This window comes from Tachysurus fulvidraco, chromosome 16 (assembly GCF_022655615.1).
Source record: "Tachysurus fulvidraco isolate hzauxx_2018 chromosome 16, HZAU_PFXX_2.0, whole genome shotgun sequence".
Classification (NCBI taxonomy): domain Eukaryota; kingdom Metazoa; phylum Chordata; class Actinopteri; order Siluriformes; family Bagridae; genus Tachysurus; species Tachysurus fulvidraco.
Genome location: NC_062533.1, coordinates 2,951,279 through 2,975,046, shown reverse-complemented (window position 1 = coordinate 2,975,046; position 23,768 = coordinate 2,951,279). Strand labels below are relative to the sequence as shown.

Below are 23,768 nucleotides of genomic sequence, written 5' to 3'. Positions count from 1 at the left end.
AGCACATCATTATTAAAAGCATAAGCAGGGGTGATGTAGGCACTGTTCAAGTGCTTCTGTGTAAGCTTAGTCCATTTACAGAGGCCTAGTTTGTCCCCCCCCCCCCCCCAACTGGATGAAACCATTTATCATTCTAATGGAAGATGAGAGATTTTGGATCTTCTTTACTAAAGCCTCTTCTTGCAGTCACATTGACAAAAACAAATCAGGGACCGTTCTAGTTCACTTGTAAAAAAAAAAAGACTTTAGGATTGTTTTAAGCAGAATTAATAGTAACGATAGTCGTGTGATCGTGTTTATGTGATTATGGCGGCCCGCTTCTTTATCAGAGCGATGGACTGAAATCCAGCGCCTGCCCTTTTCAGTTTTCAGGTTCCTCTGTTCCTCAGACAGTTAGACTCCTCCATCTTGAATGAAACAACGGAGACAAATCAGTCATAACGTTCCACACTAATAATCGTCGTATTAGCCGTGCAAGTGTGACGTCCGGTTTGCTGAGAAATGTGTTTTAATGAATGATCATAGGATTGATATTTCTATCATCCTCATGGTATATCAGCTAAACAGACTATGGGACTCTATTATACTCCTTATACCATGCCTCAGATTCCTTGAACTGGATCACAATGTGGTTTTCTGCTCAAGTTATATGCCTCGAGGGCACTGGAGGCTCAAGTCGGGCAGCGTTGTCCCATGTCAATGTCTCGAGTCGGGCAGCAGCATTGTTGAGCAGAGGATTGGGGTTCAAGCCTCAGCACTGCCAAGCTGACCCTGTCAGGCAGTTTAACCCTTAACCCTCTCTGCTCCGGGGGCACTGTATCATGGCTGACTCTGCACTCTGACCCCCAACCTCCAAAGTTAGGATACACAAAGAAAGAATTTCACTGTGCTGTAATGTATACTGTATGTGACAAGCAAATGATACTTTTCTGTTTACCATGGTTGTAAAGAGTTATTATTTAAGTTATTATCACCAACAGCCCCAAAGGTGGTCAAAGTCACTCTTTCTCCATTCTGATGTTTTATGGTAGCAATTACATGCTACGCTGAACCTCCATCTACATGGTTTTATACACTGCGTTGGTGCCACACTGATTTGGATACAAGTGTAAAGGTGTTTCTAATACAGTGTCAGCTGAGTGTATGTCTAAGGATGTCTAAAGCAACTCTTTCCTTGTCAATAAAGTACGCAAGTTCATTTTCGTTCATCTCTGATTTTTTAGTGTCTCTTATACAGGATTTCCTTTTGGTATTTGGAAATTTACCTAGACTTATTATTAGCATTGTTAGCGTTTGTTACTTATTTCTACATTTTAGACTGATACCGATCTGATCTGATCGCATCTCATCTCTCTACAGCCAAACCCTTCACCTCCAAAGTGAAGCAGATGCGCCTGCACAAGGAGGACTTTGAGATCCTGAAGGTGATTGGTCGAGGAGCATTCGGGGAGGTATGTGTACGGCACGTCGTGTAATAAGTTATTCCTATTTGCACCATAAAGCTCATTTGATCATTTTAGCACAGACGGAGGCCTTGTAAAACAATGCCTTAGAGGAAGCCGTAAATACGCAAAAACGCAACATGCTGTGGGATAATCGGCTAACTAAGAAATTATAAATGAATAAATTATGTAATCTAATGATGTAAAAGTGCGTGTCTGCACATTTGGTACGTTTGGTCGTCCATGTACATTTATTTTCCTTTTTTTTTCTTTAATACTCAGCATAAGTCAGTGGGACCGTGATTCAGAAATATAGAGAATATGTAGGACGTGATATCGGCTTGTTGAGTCAAAAAAACGTATTTGAACAAGGCTTAAATGTGCGGTTTTATGATGCAGGGTTGTTTGTATTACACTCGGAAAATGGGTAAGGGGCGCTCTTCGGTATTTATGTAATATAGCTGGTAGTGTCACCAGCCATGATGCATTCACTGGGGAATGTGTGGCACACAGGTATGCCAAGAAAGCCAGTGCTTTTGGAGTAGGTGTTGAGACCTGGTTGTTGAGCACTGGCCTTGTGAACAAGAGGGCTCTGGAGAGAAGCCCAGCGTTAAAGCCCCCATGGCTGACTTAGCAGACGTTTTTATTGGGCTTTTATTTCACCGTAACTCAGAAAACTTCTCAGCCTGTTCCAGCTGAGCCTGGATTGCTTTAACACATGGAGAGCGTTCTGAAGCCAGAGTCAGAAATATCCATGATCCATGGATATTTTGATCATGTATCCTGTATACATGATCCATCCAAATATCCATGATCCACAAATTAACATGGCATTTTATTCCTATTAAATCTCGCCAACTCTGTCAGACGCAGCTAGAAGCAGCAACACACCAAACTTTTTTATATTACTAGACCTTTTTGAAAGGAAGTGAAGCTGAGGGGAATCGGACAGTGGAAAAAGATCTCGGATGAGATACTGTATCTTCACGCTTCGTGGGATTCAGTGGGTTTGGGATATTTGAATGACTCTGAGTTTGGAGCAGGAATCAGCAGGTGTTTTACATTATTATTATTATTATTATTATTATTATTATTATTATTATTATTATTATTATTATTATTATTATTATTATTCCTGTTTATTTAGTAGCAGGCCATCCAGAACCATCTAATTATAAGATATACCTGGACTCCTTGAGTTCAAGTGAAAAAAGAAATTTAACATTCAAGTCATTTCCAAAGACAGTGTTCATAAGTTGCTCGTGGTCCTTATTCTCTCTGTTCTTATCAAACTTTCTGTGTTTTAATTGTTTCACATGAGTGGCCTGATGAAAGTCTCAGACTGAGGAACTGCCTTTTTTTTAAATGTTAAGGAGCAAAGAGAACCGTGAAAGCTAGTCCATCATGAGTAAAGCCAGAGGCCAAGAGCAGCGCGTTCCCTCCCTGATCAGACCACTATGTAGGGAACAAAAACACGGCCAAAGAATTAGTGTTGTGTTACCGTGTGCCTAGTGGGCACTGAACCCCCACACTGCAGGACATTTAGTGCCTTCTGTCTGTTGTGTGGTTGATGTAGAGGTGCGCAGTACTGAAGTGAGCGCAACGTATCCTGGTCATATGCCACTAGTCAGGGAAAGTGTCCGAAGAAAAACAATCCGAATTCCTTCTTTCTTTCTTGATAGGAGGAGGGAGGGAGGAAGGGAGGGAGGGAGTGAGGGAGGGAGGAGGGAGGGAGGGAGGGAGGAGGGAGGGAGGGAGGGAGGGATGGAGGGAGGGAGGGAGGAGGGAGGGAGGGAGGGAGGGAGGAGGGAGGGAGGAAGGGAGGAGGATGGAGGGAGGGAGGGAGGAGGGGGGGAGAGGGAGGGAGAGGGAGGGAGGAGAGGGGAGGGAGGGAGGAGAGGGGAGGGAGGGAGGAGAGAGAGAGGGAGGGAGGGAGGAGAGGGAGGGAGGAGGGGGGGAGAGGGAGGGAGGAGGGAGGGAGAGATGGGAGAGGGAGGGAGGGAGAGAGGGAGGAGGGAGGAGAGGAGGGAGGGGGAGAGAAGGGAGGTGGAGGGAGGGAGGGAGGGCGGAGGGAGGGAGAGAGGAGGGAGGAAGGGAGGGAAGGGTCGGGAGGGAGGGAGGGAGGGAGGGAGGGTATGAAGGGGGAGGGCGGGAGGGAGGGAGGGAGGGAGGAGCGGAGGGAGGGAGGGAGGGAGGGAGGGAGGTAGGGGAGGGAGGGACGGGAGGAGGGAGGGAGGTAGGGAGGGAAGGAGGGAGGGAGGGAGGGAGGGGAGGGAGGGAGGGAGGGAGGATGGGAGGGAGGAGGGGGAGGGAGGGAGGGAGGAGGGAGGGGAGGGGGAGGGAGGGAGGGAGGAGGGAGGAAGGGAGGGAGGGAGGGAGGGAGGGAGGGAGGGAGGGTGAGAGGGAGAGGCAGGGGAGGGAGGGAGCGGAGGTCTATATTTCTTTCTTTCTTTCTTTCTTTCTTTCTTTCTTTCTTTCTTTCTTTCTTTCTTTCTTTCTTTCTTTCTTTCTGTCTCTCTCTCTCTCTCTCTCTCTCTCTCTCTCTCTCTCTCTCTCTCTCTCTCTCTCTCTCTCTCTCTACAGTAGCTTAACCTAGTTTATTGTAGTCTTCATCACCACCATTGTAAATGCACTTCTTCACAGGTAGCTGTTGTAAAGGTGAAGAACGCAGACAAAGTGTTTGCCATGAAGATCCTAAACAAGTGGAAGATGTTGAAGAGGGCCGAGGTGAGCGTCGCTTTACAATCCCGGCTCCGTTTTTACAGTGTGACACACGCGAAATATGGCTCTGTGATTTTATACCTAAAGCTAATAATAATGTTTTTTATATTTTACTGGATTTTAATGGACTTCCTGTGACGGTTTTTATACGTTCCTTTCTCAGACGGCATGTTTCCGGGAGGAGAGGGACGTGCTGGTGAACGGGGACAGCCAATGGATCACCACTTTACATTACGCTTTCCAGGATGAGAACAACTTGGTGAGTAATTTCCCATGATTTTTGTAGGGTTGTAATTTTGTTGGAGTCATCCTAAAAAAAAAAAAAAGTGGTTGGTTTCTGGCTGCTGTCTGGCTGTTGATATCAGATAATCTTTGGACTTAAAATGGACTTGGGCTTGTCCCTGAATCTGCTGTTATAGACTGTAGATTCAGGGGAAATTATCTCACAGCTGGTGTGTGTGTGTGTGTGTGTGTGTGTGTGTGTGTGTGTGTGTGTGTGTGTGTGTGTGTGTGTGTGTTTGTGTGTGTGTGTAGATGCTTTTGACTCCTACTGAGAGAGACTTTCCCATGTCTGTGTTTACGGAGCAGTGAAAAGAGGGAGGAGGGAGGGTTTATCTGTGTGATTCAACTCTAACGGATGATTTTTTTGAGCCGCGATGAGGAAAATCTGTCATGGCATTCAACGGTTTGTGTGTTTCAGGTCCGATCGCTCGTCCGATTACAATCTGTAAGCAATGATGAGACTAATGGGGACGCTTAAGTTACAGATACAGTCTGCTGGCTGCGGAGACTAAAGTTGTTATTTTGATAAGGTTTGTGGGAAAAGAACACAAAGAAAGCACGGAGGTGAGAGGACGTGAGGTATTTAGACGAAGTGTGAAGAAGAAAATAGGTCTTTGTTGAGGGATGAGTGATGGAGGTGTATCACACTTCTTGGTGGAGTGTAGAGGATGTGACTTATTTGCTCGCATCTGTTGAACGGTGAAAAAAATAACCCTAATAAGAGTTTTGATAAGTGGAAGTAATATTGATTTCAGAATGCTTTTAATTACAGAACAGTCACTAAAAGTGAAATAAAATGCACACGGCTGCCATGTTTCCACTTCAGGGATCTTTCAAAAATCTTTTTTTTTTTTTTTTTTCCCCAGAAAAAAAACGGCAGGTTTTTCCGCAAAGCCGATTTTTATCTATTTATTTGTTTGTTTGTTTGTTTATTTATTTATTTATTTTGTAGATTTAACAAGCGCAAGATTCTTCTAGCAGTGAAGACACACGTGTAACGGCTTTGTACGAGAGCTGTACTCGTGTTCCGAACGTTCAGTTCATTTCAAATCAAATTAATTTATTTGTATAGAACTTTTAACAGCTGACATCTGGAGCTTTACAGAAGTGTAGAAACACAATAAAAACAGTGGCTTGGAAAAAAGATATGAGGAAGAAACCTTGAGAGGAACGTCGTAACTCAGAGCCCGTCTCCAAGTCGACACATCGCAGGGTGTCCTCCTCTCTTTTTGGTTACTAAAGACTGTTTTAGTTAGACTCTCACTCACTCTCACTCATTCTCTACCGCTTATCCGAACTTCTCGGGTCACGGGGAGCCTGTGCCTATCTCAGGCGTCATCGGGCATCGAGGCAGGATACACCCTGGACGGAGTGCCAACCCATCACAGGGCACACACACACTCTCATTCACTCACACACTCACACACTACGGACAATTTTCCAGAGATGCCAATCAACCTACCATGCATGTCTTTGGACCGGTGGAGGAAACCCCCGAGGCACGGGGAGAACATGCAAACTCCACACACACAAGGCGGAGGCGGGAATCGAACCCCGACCCTGGAGGTGTGATGCGAACGAGCAAACTTCTTTATTGCGGTCAATCAGCCAACAATCTTCTAAGAAGATTGAAAGTAACAAATGAAAAGCCCAAAAAGAGCATGTCATGCAAAAATCAATCAAAAACAAAAAACTCTCTCGACATTCTTGCAAAAGTAAAAACACCCCCACGACCCCCTGAAAATCTCCTCCATATATACCCTGGCGCTCCTAGGCGTCCCACCTGGTGACCTTCCTCACATCCCCCTGTTTACCGACTTCGCCCGCTACGTTTTCACCAATTTCCCCTTATTTTTCCAGCACCTTTCACCCATATGCCCATTTATGTATTTTCCTCCCCTTATTCTTCATGACCCAAGACTAAACACCTGGGCTTTCTTCAGTCTGCACAACAAATTTATGAACCAGACTCAGAAGTAAACCTCATCCTCACTTGGGTGACACTTTTCTACAGCGGTTTATAGTTGAGTGGAATCGTGCAACCTGTAAAAGATCCTCAGAATATCACAGCACCTGATTTTGTGTTCATTTCTCCCATCAAAAAAAAAAAAAAAAATCACACTTTCACTGTTGACCGGAATACTGTGTATTTTCCGCAGCACCGATTGACTGATCCACTATATTAAAATCCCAAATTTGGCTGAGAATCGGTCGATATTTTTCTTCTTTCACGATATTATTTTATTTTGTTTTAGCTTCGGTTATTTCCGTGTGCTTCGTGTGACCCGGCTGGCATCGAGCATGGAAATGATGGTTTGTGTAGAGCGAGCAGATTTTATATCATTTGCAACATTATTAAAATGATTTAATTAACTCGAAGCTAAACAAAAACACTTTTCCCTGGTGATTCAGTGGCCTGATGCTGCATCTGACAAGAGGTCATAACTTCCAAGCTTTGAATTCTTCATTTCTGAGGTTATTTGAATGTAGCGTAAGACTCTGGGTTACTGATCAGAAGTTCGGGGCTTCAAACTGCTGCTGTAGTGTGTTTAAACATCTGTTCTAGATGTTCTAGATCTTCCACTTCTTCTCCTGTTCAGTGTGTTGCTGTACTTTTTGCTGAATGCTAAGATTATCCTACATAACGTTCGATCTTCCTGCAGCGGGATGGAAACGTAAACGGAGATTCGGTTTTTATGAACGGTTCCATCATTGGAAACATCTGTCTTGTGTGTTTCCAAAGTCTCATCTGTTCTTTCTTTCTTCTTTTCTCTCTACAGTACTTGGTGATGGATTACTACGTCGGCGGTGATCTGTTGACTTTGCTCAGCAAGTTCGAGGACCGCTTGCCTGAGGACATGGCTAAGTTTTACGTGGCAGAGATGGTTTTGGCGATCGACTCTGTCCACCAGCTGCACTACATCCACAGGTGAGCTGATGTACCTCCATCACCTGGCCTTAGCAGAGCTTATCTTAGATCAGAATGCTCCCATTATTGTATCTCTATTGCAAAATGGTCAGATTCAGTCATTCGTAATGAGAATAAAGTGGGCGGGGCTACACAAAGAAGTGGAACCCAATTTACTCATCACTCACTCACTCATTTCCTACCGCTTATCCGAACTTCTCGGGTCACAGGGAGCCTGTGCCTATCTCAGGCGTCATCGGGCATCGAGGCAGGATACACCCTGGACGGAGTGCCAACCAATCACAGGGCACACACACACTCTCATTCACTCACACACACACACACACACACACACACACACACACACACACACACACACACACACACACACACACACACACACAACGGACAATTTTCCAGAGATGCCAATCAACCTACCATGCATGTCTTTGGACCGGGGGAGGAAACCGGAGTACCCGGAGGAAACCCCCGAGGCACGGGGAGAACATGCAAACTCCACACACACAAGGAGCAGGCGGGAATCGAACCCCGACCCTGCAGGTGTGAGGTACTTGCTTCTAGTAGCAGCTCCTGACAATAATAATCGCCGTGTTTATGTGCAGATTTGATGAACAGATACTGGTGATTTCCCACCAGCTGAGGTAATAATACATCTGATTTGTGGTTAAAAGGAGCAAAAGATGTCATTTTTAGTGGAACAACGTCTGATTTGTGGATGAATGTATGTAGCAGTGTAGTTTATGTGCCAGACACTAGCCAGGCTCGAGCAGGGGGATGAACTTTAAGTGATTTAACTGACGCTGTGAAAACGCAGGTTTAGTCATTTCAATATCTTGTCGCAATCCTGCCTAGAGTGTGAAATGCAGTACGATGACAAAGAGCGTCTCGTGAATAAAAATCATGTCAGGCGAACTCTGCGGTGTGACAGGATCGTCTTCAGTCAGACAGACACACGTGTGAGTGTTGCTGGGAAACCTGTAAATACACAGGAAGTGGCTCGTTCTCGTTTGGATGAAGACGAAATACGGGTAGCTCCGAGCTTTGTTGTGATTAATGTGTTTGCACTCGTGAAGGTTGGGACTTTAAATCAACCCTGCAGAGAGAAACACACATCCCCCTCCCAATCTAGCCCTAACCCCACCCCCTCCCAACACCCTCTAAAACACAAACACGTTCTCACATGCGTTTATTTTTATGCACACCCCCAACACACACACACACACACACACACACACACAAACACACGTTCTATTCTTGCCATGATAATTGCATGCTGGTTTTGGGGTTAGTGGGGGTAGCAGTGAGGCGGTAATGATGGGGTGAGAGGTGTGGTCAGCTTGCTCCCGTGAGACTTTGACACATCTCGCTATGGGAGGGTGGGGACGGCGTGGTCAGATCCTCCCGAGAGCAAACTGTGTGTGTGTGTGTGTGTGTGTGTGTGTGTGTGTGTGTGTGTGTGTGTGTGTGTGTGTGTTCACATGCTGAGTAACGTGTAAAAATAACCATTGCACAGGCATCTCTGATGTTTATTTGTGTTTCAGTAAAAATAACACAGACAGACAGAAAATATCCAAATTGCGGTCCACTAAGACAGAACAGTGTATGTGAATAAATAGTAAATAAGTACAGGCTAGAAATGGCCGCACAGCACACACGCTCTCCGAAACAACCCGTCCAGAGCCTCATACGGCCTGTTTCGAAAGTCCTGTTGTTTTTCTTATACACTGACTGAAGACATCTGGGTTTGAGGACAGAAAATGAGACAATGGACCAGAATTTAATTTCATAATATTTACATCTAAATGTGTGAGATCTTCATCTACAACTTATAACATAACACCATTTTTAGCTGTGCATACTGTAAGTATTACTGGAATGTCCATTCATTCGTTTTCTACACTGCTTATCCTACCGGAAGACCAGGAACTCGGTGCCGATCTCAGGAGACTCAGGGAACAACGCAGGGTTTACCCTGGACAGGATGCCAGGCTGTTGAAGTTCACTGGAACATTGGAATATATATAAAACATAAAAAAATTGTCTTTCTTTACTCGGCTATGAAATAGCTTGCTTTTTCTCCCATAGACATCTCTCTGGTCAAAACTCAGAGCTATTAACTGTTTAAACAATGGAATTTAACAGGACACAACCGGGCAAAATGTGACCTGGTTACATCTCAGACACGCTCCGATACGTCCGAATGATTGAAAAATGTGTGGCTTCAAACAAAAGGTCTTTTCAACCCATGTAGATGTACTGTATACATCAGGACATACAATTCTGATCTATTGTTTCATATTCGTTGATGTCAATCCAACATGTCTTAGGTGTACGACAAAACAAAAAGTACAGGCCTGCAGTTCCAGTGTTTTTGGAGGAGACTTTAGGTCCCATTTTTAGATTATTTCCGAATAAACTGAATAAGGCCTAGCGATGTAAACGACAGGAGGACGGGGGGGAAAAAACTAACAAAGGTTCACAAAATCAAACAAAAACAAGTTTCGACCTTCGCGCTTGGAATAAATAATTTGGAATTGAGTATATTTCGTCAGGTGAGTCGTTTCTTTTATTCCGATAATTCTTCTGTTTTATGTTTAGATTTGTTCAAAGCCTCCATACACACCGGCCTCATGTCTAAGATGACATGCTAATGCTAATCCTGTGATCGGTAGAATTCTGTGACTAGACAGAGAAGTGCAGAATTTAAATACTGTGTTCTCTTGGCCCAGATATTTGCATGAGCTCCTGCTGTGCTCAGTAAACCCTCAGCACAGAGGAGTGGCCCATGTTTCTGTAGCCACAACTGAACCCTTCTCTACCAGACACAGCTGCATCTGTCCCTTTGTGTGTCTATGTGTGTTGTGCTGTGTGTGTGTGTGTTTGTGTGTGTTTGGGGGTGTCCGACCATCGCATTGTGTGTCTCCAGCAGGATATTGACCTGAGCCATATGCACATTGCATTATTGATTAGTGCCATGTGCGCGATCGTAGACGTTGTGCTGAGCCGAATTTTGGTTAACAAAACCTAACGACTTTTTTTCTTAAAACAGCACGGGATGACTCACACTGGCTATGCAGATATCCTATCAAAAACAGAAAGGTACAACCAGAGCCTCGGGCTGCAGCTCATTTAGTTTGAACAAGTACGAGCGCGTACTGTACATAAGAGCTCGGCAAGAGGTTAATCTGTTGGCTTGAGAGATATATGATGGAAATTTGCTGCTTAAATGGATTCAGCTTTAAACATAACTCTGCAAATCAAACAAAGCAATCGATTGCCAAATAGGCCGGTGTTAACACCCTACCTCACTCACTTCCCATTCTTTGTCTCATTCTCAAGCTTTTTCTTATTCGTAGCTTGGCTGACAGGAAGCACACCCACATAGGCTGTAACAAATGGATTAACCCTGCAAACCACAACAGGATCACGACCCGTGTGTGGTGTCGATGCATCATGTCTGTCGATATCCTGGACATGAAAAAAAGTCTTTATTAGATGTAGCTAAATCATCCAAACTCTTTCTTTTTCTCTAAGGAAGGTTGTGTCATGTTGCTTAAGATATTTCATTATATTCTTCTGGCTTTTCTTAAGCCACTGATGGAGTCCATTCCAGCTCCTTCTGTCTGCTCTTGCGATGCACTTGCAAGGAAACACAAACCTCAGCAATATCTACACTGGATATTAGAGCATTTTTTTCACTGTGCATCTGGTTCATTCGCATTCAAATGACTCTCAGAGTTAAATGCATTTGGGGCAAGTCGTGGCCTAATGGTTAGAGAGTCTGACTCGTAATCCTAAGGTTGTGGGTTCGAGTTTCGGGCCGGCCACGACTGAGGTGCCCTTGAGCAAGGCACCGAACCCCCAACTGCTCCCCGGGCACCGCAGCATAAATGGCTGCGGTGTGTGTGTGTGTGTGTGTGTGTGTGTGTGTGCTTTGGATGGGTCAAATGCAGAGAACGAATTCTGAGTATGGGTCACCGAACTTAGCCGTACGTCACGTCACCATAATAGCTAGAAGTGAGAAAGTAATATATCTTTAAAAGTGAGACAAAATGTATTTATTTGGCTGTTAATATGCTGGGGTTTTGGTATGGCATTGGATTCTACTAGGGTCTTCATCTTCTGAATATTTGCACATACTGTAGGTGGATTCGGTGGCTTAGTGGTTAGCACGTTCGCCTCACACCTCCAGGGTCGGGGGTTCGATTCCCGCCTCCGCCTTGTGTGTGTGGAGTTTGCATGTTCTCCCCGTGCCTCGGGGGTTTCCTCTGGGTACTCCGGTTTCCTCCCCCGGTCCAAAGACATGCATGGTAGTTTGATTGGCATCTCTGGAAAATTGTCCGTAGTGTGTGAGTGTGTGTGAGTGAATGAGAGTGTGTGTGTGCCCTGTGATGGGTTGGCACTCCGTCCAGGGTGTATCCTGCCTCGATGCCCGATGACGCCTGAGATAGGCACAGGCTCCCCGTGACCCGAGAAGTTCGGATAAGCGGTAGTGAATGAATGAGACCTTTACTCTTTAAACAGCTAAAGTTGGTTTAAAAAATTTAAAACCTTTTTTAAAAGGTGTACACTGCAATTTAAACACACACACACACACACACACACACACACAAAATCACTCTGTCAGTAAGCTGTCATCAGAGCAAACCCACAAACGGCTCGAGGAAACGAGCATGCAAATAAAAACCAGACTAAAACTTGCTCACACTGAATTCTCCAGCGATCTGTCATGTCTCGTTTAGTGCGGCCGTGAGAAAACATATCACAAAATATTTATACACAGATTAGCCATAATATGAAAACCACTGACAGGAGAAGTGAATAACACTGAATATCTTGTTACAGTGACACCTGTCAGTGGGTGGGATATACGTATATATTAGACAGCAGGTGAACAGTCACTTCCTGAAGTTGATGTACTGGAAGCAGGAATATGGGTGAGTGACTTGGACAAGAACCAGGTTGTGATGCTTAGATGAGTCAGAGCTTCTCTAGAACAGCAGGTCTTGTGTAGTGTTTCCGTTATGCAGTGGTTAGTATATACCAAAAGAAAATCCAGTGAAGCAGATACAGGGTCATGGAGGCTAGCTCATCTGGTCCTATCCCACAGAAGTTATTACTGAAACAGTGAATGCTGGCTCTAACGTGCAGGAGTCAGATCACACTGGGTAGCTGTTCACCACTCAAAGCTCCTACCATGGACACCTGAGCATCAGAACCGGACCCTGGAGTGATGGAAGAAGGAGGCCTGGTCTGTTGGCCGTGTGTGTGTCACTTCCCTGAGGAAGAGATGGCACAAAGATGCACTATGGGAAGAAGTTGAGACAGTGTGTTGCTCTGTGCAATGATCTGCTGGAATCCTTGGGTATCGTGGATGTTACCATGACATGAAGCACCTACGGTACCTAAATTTTGGTGCACCTCTCCATGGCAACAGCGTTCCCTAATGGCAGTGTCCTCTTTCAGCAGGAAATGCTCCCTGACACACTGCAAACATTATAAAGAAATGGATCGAAGAGCTGAAACAGAGACCTACACAATATTAGGAAGGTGCTTTTAATCAGTGGTGTAGTCTAGTTTTTTGTAGTGAGTATACTGTGATCCCCCCCCCTCCCAGCCTCATACGCACACCCACCCTAGTGCGACACCCCATAGGCACCACCACACTCACTAACGCATAAAATATGCATCTACATGTAATTGAGAGCATTATTAAAGACTGCTTATGTGTTATCAACATTCACATTTATTATAAGCAACAAAAGACAGACAGCTGATAAACCTGTGCTCCAGGTCCCATATTCATATAACATTGAATGCTAAATGTAGCTCTTATTAAAGCTATAAAGTTCACCCAAAAATGGAAATCGTGTTATTTCCTCACCCTCAATTTGTTCCAAAACTGTACGAGTTTCTTTCTTCTGTTTAACGCAAAAGATGATATTTTGAAAAATGACGCAATTTTCATTTTTGGGTGAACTATATATCTTTTAATAAGAGCTACATTTAGCCTTAAATGTTATATGAATATGGGACCTGGAGCTCAGGTTTTATCAGCTGTCAATTTTCAATGTACATTTAAGAGTGAACAATAAACATTTGTTCAGTTTTATCACCAACACTCTGTCTTTCATTGCAGAATATTATGAACTGAATGAACTGGTAGTTTACAAAGCTTTCCAAATACATTTGTACTCGTGGGTGAAATGTCACCCGAAGCTGCTGTAGCTTTAGGCGCAGGCTTCCGAAAACACTCAGAGTGTAGTTTGGGTCTGCTTTCGTTTCATATCTTCTTTTTCATCAGTTAGTTAATTTCAACTTTGTGCCACAAAACACCGCCAAGCAACTGATTTTCCTCCTCGGTAGGTGACGTCAGATCAGGTCACAGGCCACGGAAGCCCCGATGGTCCGAAAACGTTAGCGATTCGCAATCGCAACCACAGTCTGTGTTCGCAACACAGACGAGGTGAATTAATGAATGAAAGTTCTGTCACAAAACGATATCGTTACGTATCCTCACGCTTTTTAAGTGGGTGTACGGAAATCCTTGGCCTTTCCTAGCGGGTATACGGCGTATACCTGCGTATCACGTAGACTACCCCAGTGGTCTTAATGTCATGGCTGATTGGTGTTTAGAACAGAACAGGAACAAACTATTCTATTTCTTCCTCTTATATCAGTGCAATTTGAGAGAAAGAGAGAAATCTTCTCTCACCATTTTTTTCTCAGATATCACGATCCAGACATTCCTAATCCCGTTTCTCCTCTAGCGTATCTTAAACCGATTCCTCGTCTGTTCATAACTTTTTCTACTTCTACATACTTTATAGCCCAGACTTCTCTTCAGATGGTTGTTAACATTCTTCTTTTTGTTGATGTTGCTGTCGGTTCTTCTTTTTCCTGAACCTATGTGCTCTTTTTGTACAGTGTGACTCAGAACGTATACTTTAATTCTTTATTCTTGTTTAGTAGCGTAGCTTGTTTTACATCACCTTCAGAAATCCCTCTAAAATCATTTCTATAGGGATTAGTTTTGGTCTATACACTTTGTCTATATACTCTGTATACTGTAGCAGACGGTTTGTGGACATCTGACCCTAACTCTCATGATATGACCTATTATTATTATGAGTTATAACGCACTCCGGTCTTATGTGAAGTCTTAACACTAGATACAGGAGTGTGTGTGGGGATTAGTGATCATTCAGCTACAGGAGCATTAGTGAGATCAGACACTGATGTTGGAGTGTGTGTGTGTGGGGATTAGTGATCATTCAGCTACAAGAGCATTAGTGAGATCAGACACTGATGTTGGAGTGTGTGTGTGTGTGGGGGGATTAGTGATCATTCAGCTACAAGAGCATTAGTGAGATCAGACACTGATGTTGGAGTGTGTGTGTGGGGATTAGTGATGATTCAGCTACAGGAGCATTAGTGAGATCAGACACTGATGTTGGAGTGTGTGTGTGGGGATTAGTGATGATTCAGCAGTGTGTGTGTGTGTGTGTGAGTGTGTGAGTGAGTGTGGTCTTCTGTGAAGTCTTAACACTAGATACAGGAGTGTGTGTGTGGGGATTAGTGATGATTCAACTACAAGAGCATTAGTGAGATCAGACACTGATGTTGGAGTGTGTGTGTCGGGGGATTAGTGATGATTCAGCTACAGGAGCATTAGTGAGATCAGACACTGATGTTGGAGTGTGTGACTGCATGGGGATTAGTGATGATTCAGCTACAAGAGCATTAGTGAGATCAGACACTGATGTTGGAGTGTGTGACTGTGTGGGGATTAGTGATGATTCAGCTACAAGAGCATTAGTGAGATCAGACACTGATGTTGGAGTGTGTGACTGCGTGGGGATTAGTGATGATTCAGCTACAGGAGCATTAGTAAGATCAGACACTGATGTTGGAGTGTGTGTGTGGGGATTAGTGATGATTCAGCTACAAGAGCATTAGTGAGATCAGACACTGATGTTGGAGTGTGTGACTGTGTGGGGATTAGTGATGATTCAGCTACAGGAGCATTAGTGAGATCAGACACTGATGTTGGAGTGTGTGTGAGGGGATTAGTGATGATTCAGCTACAGGAGCATTAGTGAGATCAGACACTGATGTTGGAGTGTGTGTGTGTGGGGATTAGTGATGATTCAGCTACAAGAGCATTAGTGAGATCAGACACTGATGTTGGAGTGTGTGACTGTGTGGGGATTAGTGATGATTCAGCTACAGGAGCATTCGTGAGATCAGACACTGATGTTGGAGTGTGTGTGTGGGGATTAGTGATGATTCAGCAGTGTGTGTGTGTGTGTGTGTGTGAGTGTGTGAGTGAGTGTGGTCTTCTGTGAAGTCTTAACACTAGATACAGGAGTGTGTGTGTGGGGATTAGTGATGATTCAACTACAAGAGCATTAGTGAGATCAGACACTGATGTTGGAGTGTGTGTGTCGGGGGATTAGTGATGATTCAGCTACAGGAGCATTAGTGAGATCAGACACTGATGTTGGAGTGTGTGACTGTGTGGGGATTAGTGATGATTCAGCTACAAGAGCATTAGTGAGATCAGACACTGATGTTGGAGTGTGTGTGTGGGGATTAGTGATGATTCAGCTACAAGAGCATTAGTGAGATCAGACACTGATGTTGGAGTGTGTGACTGTGTGGGGATTAGTGATGATTCAGCTACAGGAGCATTAGTGAGATCAGACACTGATGTTGGAGTGTGTGTGAGGGGATTAGTGATGATTCAGCTACAGGAGCATTAGTGAGATCAGACACTGATGTTGGAGTGTGTGTGTGTGGGGATTAGTGATGATTCAGCTACAAGAGCATTAGTGAGATCAGACACTGATGTTGGAGTGTGTGTGAGGGGATTAGTGATGATTCAGCTACAGGAGCATTAGTGAGATCAGACACTGATGTTGGAGTGTGTGTGTGGGGATTAGTGATGATTCAGCAGTGTGTGTGTGTGTGTGTGTGTGAGTGTGTGAGTGAGTGTGGTCTTCTGTGAAGTCTTAACACTAGATACAGGAGTGTGTGTGTGGGGATTAGTGATGATTCAACTACAAGAGCATTAGTGAGATCAGACACTGATGTTGGAGTGTGTGACTGTGTGGGGATTAGTGATGATTCAGCTACAAGAGCATTAGTGAGATCAGACACTGATGTTGGAGTGTGTGTGTCGGGGGATTAGTGATGATTCAGCTACAGGAGCATTAGTGAGATCAGACACTGATGTTGGAGTGTGTGACTGTGTGGGGATTAGTGATGATTCAGCTACAAGAGCATTAGTGAGATCAGACACTGATGTTGGAGTGTGTGTGTGGGGATTAGTGATGATTCAGCTACAAGAGCATTAGTGAGATCAGACACTGATGTTGGAGTGTGTGGGGGGGGGATTAGTGATGATTCAGCTACAAGAGCATTAGTGAGATCAGACACTGATGTTGGAGTGTGTGACTGTGTGGGGATTAGTGATGATTCAGCTACAGGAGCATTAGTGAGATCAGACACTGATGTTGGAGTGTGTGTGAGGGGATTAGTGATGATTCAGCTACAAGAGCATTAGTGAGATCAGACACTGATGTTGGAGTGTGTGTGTGTGGGGATTAGTGATGATTCAGCTACAGGAGCATTAGTGAGATCAGACACTGATGTTGGAGTGTGTGTATGGGGGGATTAGTGATCATTCAGCTACAGGAGCATTAGTGAGATCAGACACTGATGGTGTAAGAGTGAGGAGGTCTGGGGTTCAGTCGGTGTTCCAGTTCATCACAAAGGTGTTCAGTGGGGTTGAGTCAGAGTCAGGGCTCTGTGCAGGACACTCGAGTTCTTCTACTCCAACATTAACACACCGTGTCTTCATGGAGCTCTGTGCTTTGTGCACAAGGACATTGACGCTGTCAGAGTCTCTCAGTTCCAGTAAATGGAAACTGTAAAGCTTCAGCACACAAACATATTTTATACAGTTGTTACTTTAGAATTTTGCAGCAACAGTTTGTAGAAGACCCACATACAGTGAATTTTCTTTCACTGATTCCCGAATCGGGGGGAACACGGTGGCTTAGTGGTTAGCACGTTCGCCTCACACCTCCAGGGTCGGGGGTTCGATTCCCACCTCCGCCTTGTGTGTGTGGAGTTTGCATGTTCTCCCCGTGCCTCGGGGGTTTCCTCCGGGTACTCCGGTTTCCTCCCCCGGTCCAAAGACATGCATGGTAGGTTGATTGGCATCTCTGGAAAATTGTCCGTAGTGTGTGAGTGTGTGTGTGAGTGAATGAGAGTGTGTGTGTGCCCTGTGATGGGTTGGCACTCCGTCCAGGGTGTATCCTGCCTCGATGCCCGATGACGCCTGAGATAGGCACAGGCTCCCCGTGACCCGAGAAGTTCGGATAAGCGGTAGGAAATGAATGAATGAATGAATGAATCCCGAACCAAAATGCAGTAAAAAGGATCTTACACAAGGCAATATATATAAGCGATATATTTTATTATAGAACAAGTCTATAGTATTCACTTCATAACATTCTCAGTGTTGATGTAGTTCAGCAGACACCGGTTCAGTGTGACCACCTTCACAGTTTTGTTTGCACCTTATGAATAAACAGTAGTTCTGTATTTCAGATTATGAACAAATGTGTGATTTAAACATTAGATCCTGAGCAGGAGAAATAAATCCAGAATATGAATAAATGAATGTGTTAAATGTGTCATGCTGTGGCGCTCGAGGACTCGGGGCTTTTCTTTATACTACAAGCATTATATCTTAAATCCCGTTCCCATCTGCATGGGAAGAAAAATATTCCTTTCGTCTTTGTCTTGAACATCTCGCGTCTCTATCATGAAGCCAAAACTGTTCTCTTTATTACATCATAAAGTTTCAGAATGCTGATATGCAAAAAATATAAAACTTTAGTATTTGGTTTCTTGTGTCTGAAAGGGACATCAAGCCTGACAACATCTTGTTGGACATGAACGGCCACATTCGCTTGGCAGACTTTGGCTCCTGTCTCAAACTTATGCAAGACGGAACAGTAAGTCCCTCTATATTTAAACTCGGTTGCTGCATTACGGGGCTGAATTTTCCCTCCCAGGAAGAACATGTTGTGGAGTGATGGTTTCTCTGAATAACTCTGATCTCTGGTTTACTCAGGTGCAATCCTCGATCGCGGTGGGAACGCCGGATTACATCTCTCCTGAGATCCTGCAGGCCATGGAAGATGGGAAAGGAAAGTATGGGCCAGAGTGTGACTGGTGGTCTCTGGGAGTGTGTATGTATGAGATGCTCTATGGGGAGACGCCCTTCTACGCTGAATCGCTAGTGGAGACATACGGCAAAATCATGAACCATAAGGTGGGCACACCATGTGTGACAGCTTACGTTAATAAGTACCTGTTACTCAAACTCATTGTCTTATAACTTTCATTTAAGTTCATTTCTCTTTGCATAAAATGGATTATTCTGGATTCTGTCAATGAGGTCATTAACCCAGAGTACTGTATTAAGGCTAAATTCAGGATAATTTGTGTGTTACTTTATACTACCGATTTGACATAGTTTCCTATATTTAAGCTGCTCTTATCCGTCACTTCATCATGTCCTATTTTTCCTTTATAGGAGCGCTTCCAGTTCCCCGTGCAGATGTCTGATGTATCCGAAGAGGCCAAAGATTTAATGTGCAGGCTGATTTGCTCTCGTGAGCACCGGCTAGGCCAGAACGGCATAGAGGACTTCAAGAACCATCCCTTTTTCTCAGGCATCAACTGGGACGACATCCGCACTTGCGAGGCCCCGTACATCCCTGAAGTCAGCAGCCCCACAGACACCTCTAATTTTGACGTGGAGGACGATTGCCTGAAGAATTCGGTATGTGTTGGAAGTTCATTTTTTCTTCTCTGAGATAATTTAAACCGAACCGTAGACTTGTCATTCACCGAAAACACGACGGTTCATGAAAGCCCAGTTACCAGTCGGTCGCTTTAGCTGTTTTGGATTGACGTCATCACAGGAATTTATTCCCTACGGTTTCCTGTACATATGCAGCCCTGCGTGAGGCATTTGACGTTCAGTCCTGTGTTTGTTCAGATTAGCTTGTCTGATAAGCACTGCCTTGCGTAAGTATTTACCCCCTTGAATTTTTCCACAGTGTGTATTTCTTTAGTCTTGAATTAAAATCTACAACTTGGTTTACAACATATGCCTTAACATTGGAATGCAGGAAAATATGATTGTCAAAAGTGTAAATAAATAAAAAAAAATATGACTTTTATTTGTTGCATAAGTATTCATTCATAAACTAGGGATGGAAACTAGTCACTACCATTAACTAGCATTTAGCGGACGTCCTTATCCAGAGCGACTTACATTTTCTTAATCTCATTTTTATACAACTGAGCAATTGAGGGTTAAGGGCCTTGCTCAGGGGCCCAGCAGTGGCAGCCTGGTGTACGTAGGAATCGAACTCACAACCTTCCGATTGTTAGCCCAACACCTTAACCACTAGGCTACGACAAGAGTCACTAGTCACTCGTTATGTTTTTGCAGCCACAAGAAACGGTTGGCGTCAAAGTGACGCGTCTCGATCAGGGGTCAGTAACAGAAGAGATAATAACGTAATAACACATTTTGTTTTGTAGCATTAATGCAGCAGTTACTCGGGTAAAGTAATTACTCAAGCAGTTTTTCTCTGGACAATTTCATTACACTTACTAAGCACTTTTCTTGGTGAATTTTACTCAAGTGAAAGACTATGGTGGAGGATGAAGTTCTCAGGGTGATGAGCGATGCCGGATGTCTTCCGAATCGAGCGGTTCGTGCCAAAAGTACAATGTTGGTCACATCAGACCAAAGAAACTTTTTCTATGCTTCAGTCCAAATGGAGTTTTTTTTTTTTTTCCCCAATGATGTCTTTCTTCTTGCCACTTTTCCATAAAGTCCTGTTTGTTTTCTTCTCTGCCTAATACCCTCCTTACCCCGGTCACATTACTGTAGGTCACATTACTGGCTACAGTTGTTCCATATACTTTACATTTTCTAATAATGGACTTAATAATAGTGTTATTAAACCACGATTTGTGTACGAGGTTAAAATATGAAAAAAAAAAGAGCAAAATAAAAACGAAACAAAAGTAAACAGTCCAAAAACGTACAACGATTCGAGGGAGTTAGATGCTCAATGGTTAAGGTGTTGTCTAGAGATTAGAAGGTTGTGTGTTTGAATCCCTTGTATCCCCAAACTGCCGCTGCTGGGCTCTGAACTCTAAACGTGATAAATGTTATTCACTCTTGATAAGGCATCTACCCAATGCTGTAAATGAAGGGACAATAAACTTGTATTGAGTAAGTTATAGTAGTAATATTTAAAAACATTGATTTATTAGTGTCTGATTATCACAGGAAACGATGCCACCACCCTCCCATGCAGCCTTTTCTGGACTCCATCTCCCTTTTGTCGGCTTCACCTACACTAGCAAGTGGTAAGTGTTCGGCGAAGACTTCAGACGAATCTGTCGTGATCCGAAGCGTGTTATCATAAAAGAGGAATTTGTCAGCGTGGCATAATATTCACTGCTCGGCTTTAACTGTTAACTAATACGTTCAAGCTTCATGTCGAGTGACGTGTAACTCTATAGTCTTTGGTCTGGAACGATGTGGCTTTTGGGTGCGAGTTTCTCCCGACTATTCCGATGATTATGGTAAAGCGAGCAGACTCACGGCATCCATGTTTATCTGAAATCGACAGTCTTTTGATATTAGATATGTGTGGCTTGTGGTGTTCTGTTTGCAGGGATTAGTGGTGCGTACTGGTTTCAGAGTGCTTCTGTGTGTGTGTGTGTGTGTGTGTGTGTGTGTGTGTGTGTGTGTTAGTTCTCTGTCAGACCGGGGCTGTTTGAAAGACTCTGGAGGATCACCAGGTGTGGATTCCTGTCTACAGAGAACTTTGGAGGACAGCTTGGCCTCTGAGGCATATGAAAGAAGGATCCGCCGACTGGAGCAAGAGAAAACTGAGCTCAGCCGCAAGCTCCAGGGTGAGCAGGATCACACACACACACACACACACACACACACACACACACACACACACACACACACACACACACACACACACATATATATATACTCTTAGAAAAAGGCAACATCTGGCAGTCTGAAGTGGTTCTTCCATTTAGGGGAACATGAAAGATTTTTTTCAGATGTTTTCCTTGCAAAAATAAATAAAAAATATCCACTATCCACGTTAACCATCCACGTTCTATCACGTGTAGTGTTTTGTCTGTTTGAATTGAACCCTGGTACATTTTTAGCTCGATGTGGATTCTCGTGGAGCCTGATCCGGTTGATCTCGGTTTTGCTTCTGAGAGAACTGTAACTTAGTTTGATTGCAGCGAGAAAGCAGCGAACATGCCGTGTAGGTCGAGTTGCTGGCAGGATTTTTCTTTTTCCCTGCAGATACAAAAGCCATTAAAACGACCTGCATGGTGCAATCTTACCCGAACGATGCTGCAGAAATGCTCTGTGTTCTGTTCATTTGACTGAGGAATCAAAAAAGAAACTACAAGCTAGATGTCATACACAAATGTCACTCATCTTCATGTCCTTGCATCACTTGTGTTGCAGAATCCACCCAGACGGTACAGGCTCTACAGCACACTAATTCCACCGGGCCACCTGGAGCCAACAAAGAGGTGGAGATAAGGAGTCTGAAGAGTGAGATAGACATCTTAAAAAAGCAGATAGCAGGTTACGGATCTACACAAACTTACAACAGTTTTGATCCGAGTCACACTCCTGGACTGTTGTAATGAGACTGTGATCCTCCTGCTGTGTCTCAGATTCTGGTCATCTGGAGCAGCACCAGTTTGAGGACTCCGGCGTGGAACGGAACGACCTAGACGACTCCTCTAAGCTAACGAAGACTATGGAACGGCAGCTCCAGTCTGTTACACAGGAGAAAGACAACCTGCACAAGGTGCGACGTGTTTTCATGAAGGAAAGATTTGCTGCTAGTTCAAGAGATGTTTAGCATAATGGGTTTTTATATACTGTATAATATATATATATAAATAATGGGGGAGTTGTTGTATTTGGTAAGGATCACTGACCGCAATTTAATTTAAATATAATTTCCATTTATTAATGTGTGTGTGTGTGTGTGTGTGTGTGTGTGTGTGTGTGTGTGTGTGTGTGTGTGTGTGTGTGTGTGTGTGTGTGTGTGTGTGTGTGTGTGTGAGTGTGAGAGAGAGAGAGAGAGAGAGAGAGAGAGAGAGAGAGAGAGAGAGAGAGAGAGAGAGAGAGAGAGAGATTATGACTGCTGGTGTTTATTGTAAGTGTTTGTTACCTTTTTGGACCCCTTTATCATGTGTAATGTTGCTCCCATATAAAACAGTTCAGCACAAGCCCAGACATGTTTAGGGACATGGTTGAGGACAATGTCCCGTCCAGAGACGAGCTGTTTCGCGTTGAGGTTTTGTTCAAACCGACCATCGAAAATACCCTCTGTTTTTTTTTCATCGATTGTTGCGTTAAATCTTACCCATATACAATAGTGCTGTTTTCTGATTGGCTGTTGTGTAGCCTCTTTTTTTAATTGGCTGATAAGTGTCAGGCGTCGTGGTAACGAAACACCTGGAATTTAGTGAATGGCCGCGCTTTGATTCCTGCCCGGTTCCATAGACACAGCGGTGCGGACTGATACGTTTTGGGCGCTGCGGCTTATTAAATATATGATAAATAGTCAAAAAGTTTTTCTGCGTGAGAAATACGATGTGTGGCGTGAGAAAAGACTCAAATGCGTGACTGTCACTCTCAGTGCGTGATACTTGACAGACCTGAACAGGTAATGGATCGAGATTTGGTTTCCGTCTCTTAGCTTGGTAATGTAAAAGTTTTGGCACATCTTCTAGTTAAAGTTAATTAACCAGCTGGTAGGAATGAGTATGTTTAGACACGATCTACATGTTTGAACTGTTCTGTACAGGAGCTGCTAGACATCAAGGAGAAGTTTAAGGCCCAGGTAAAGGAGCTAAAGGATGCACACACTCAAAGGAAAATGGCCATGAAGGAGTTCTCTGAGCTGAACGAACGCCTCACCGAGTTGCGCTCACACAAGCAGCGGCTCGCACGCCAACTTCGAGACAAGGAGGAAGAGGCCGAGGGTCTTTCCCAGAAGGTGGAAACGCTGCGACTGGAGATACGTAAAGCAGAGCGAGCTCGCAAAGAGGTGGGAGCGGATCTTCTCTACTAAATCTCTAAATGTCCTGATTTGTTTTGCCTGGTTGTTCTCAGTTCCTAGAGCTTCAAAAAAAAAAAAAAAAAAAAGAAATTTGAAATAACATCAAAATCAAAAAGCTAATTTATTATATTAATTTATTATTTATTATAATATAATTTATTATTT

At 43.9% G+C, this 23,768-nt stretch overlaps 1 protein-coding gene across 2 annotated transcripts in view; it reads left to right on the top strand.

The window, feature by feature from the left end:
- Positions 1 to 23,768, top strand: part of cdc42bpab (CDC42 binding protein kinase alpha (DMPK-like) b) — a 70,607-nt gene that overhangs the window by 17,197 nt on the left and 29,642 nt on the right. For both annotated transcript variants that reach the window (XM_027153572.2, XM_027153571.2), the window contains exons 2-13: positions 1,360 to 1,451; positions 4,086 to 4,169; positions 4,327 to 4,422; positions 7,226 to 7,374; positions 18,311 to 18,404; positions 18,524 to 18,724; positions 18,989 to 19,237; positions 20,768 to 20,847; positions 21,239 to 21,399; positions 21,989 to 22,111; positions 22,204 to 22,340; positions 23,349 to 23,591. In XM_027153572.2, the coding sequence (XP_027009373.2) occupies positions 1,360 to 1,451; positions 4,086 to 4,169; positions 4,327 to 4,422; positions 7,226 to 7,374; positions 18,311 to 18,404; positions 18,524 to 18,724; positions 18,989 to 19,237; positions 20,768 to 20,847; positions 21,239 to 21,399; positions 21,989 to 22,111; positions 22,204 to 22,340; positions 23,349 to 23,591 (1,709 nt within the window). The remainder of the gene's footprint in view (positions 1 to 1,359; positions 1,452 to 4,085; positions 4,170 to 4,326; positions 4,423 to 7,225; positions 7,375 to 18,310; positions 18,405 to 18,523; positions 18,725 to 18,988; positions 19,238 to 20,767; positions 20,848 to 21,238; positions 21,400 to 21,988; positions 22,112 to 22,203; positions 22,341 to 23,348; positions 23,592 to 23,768) is intronic.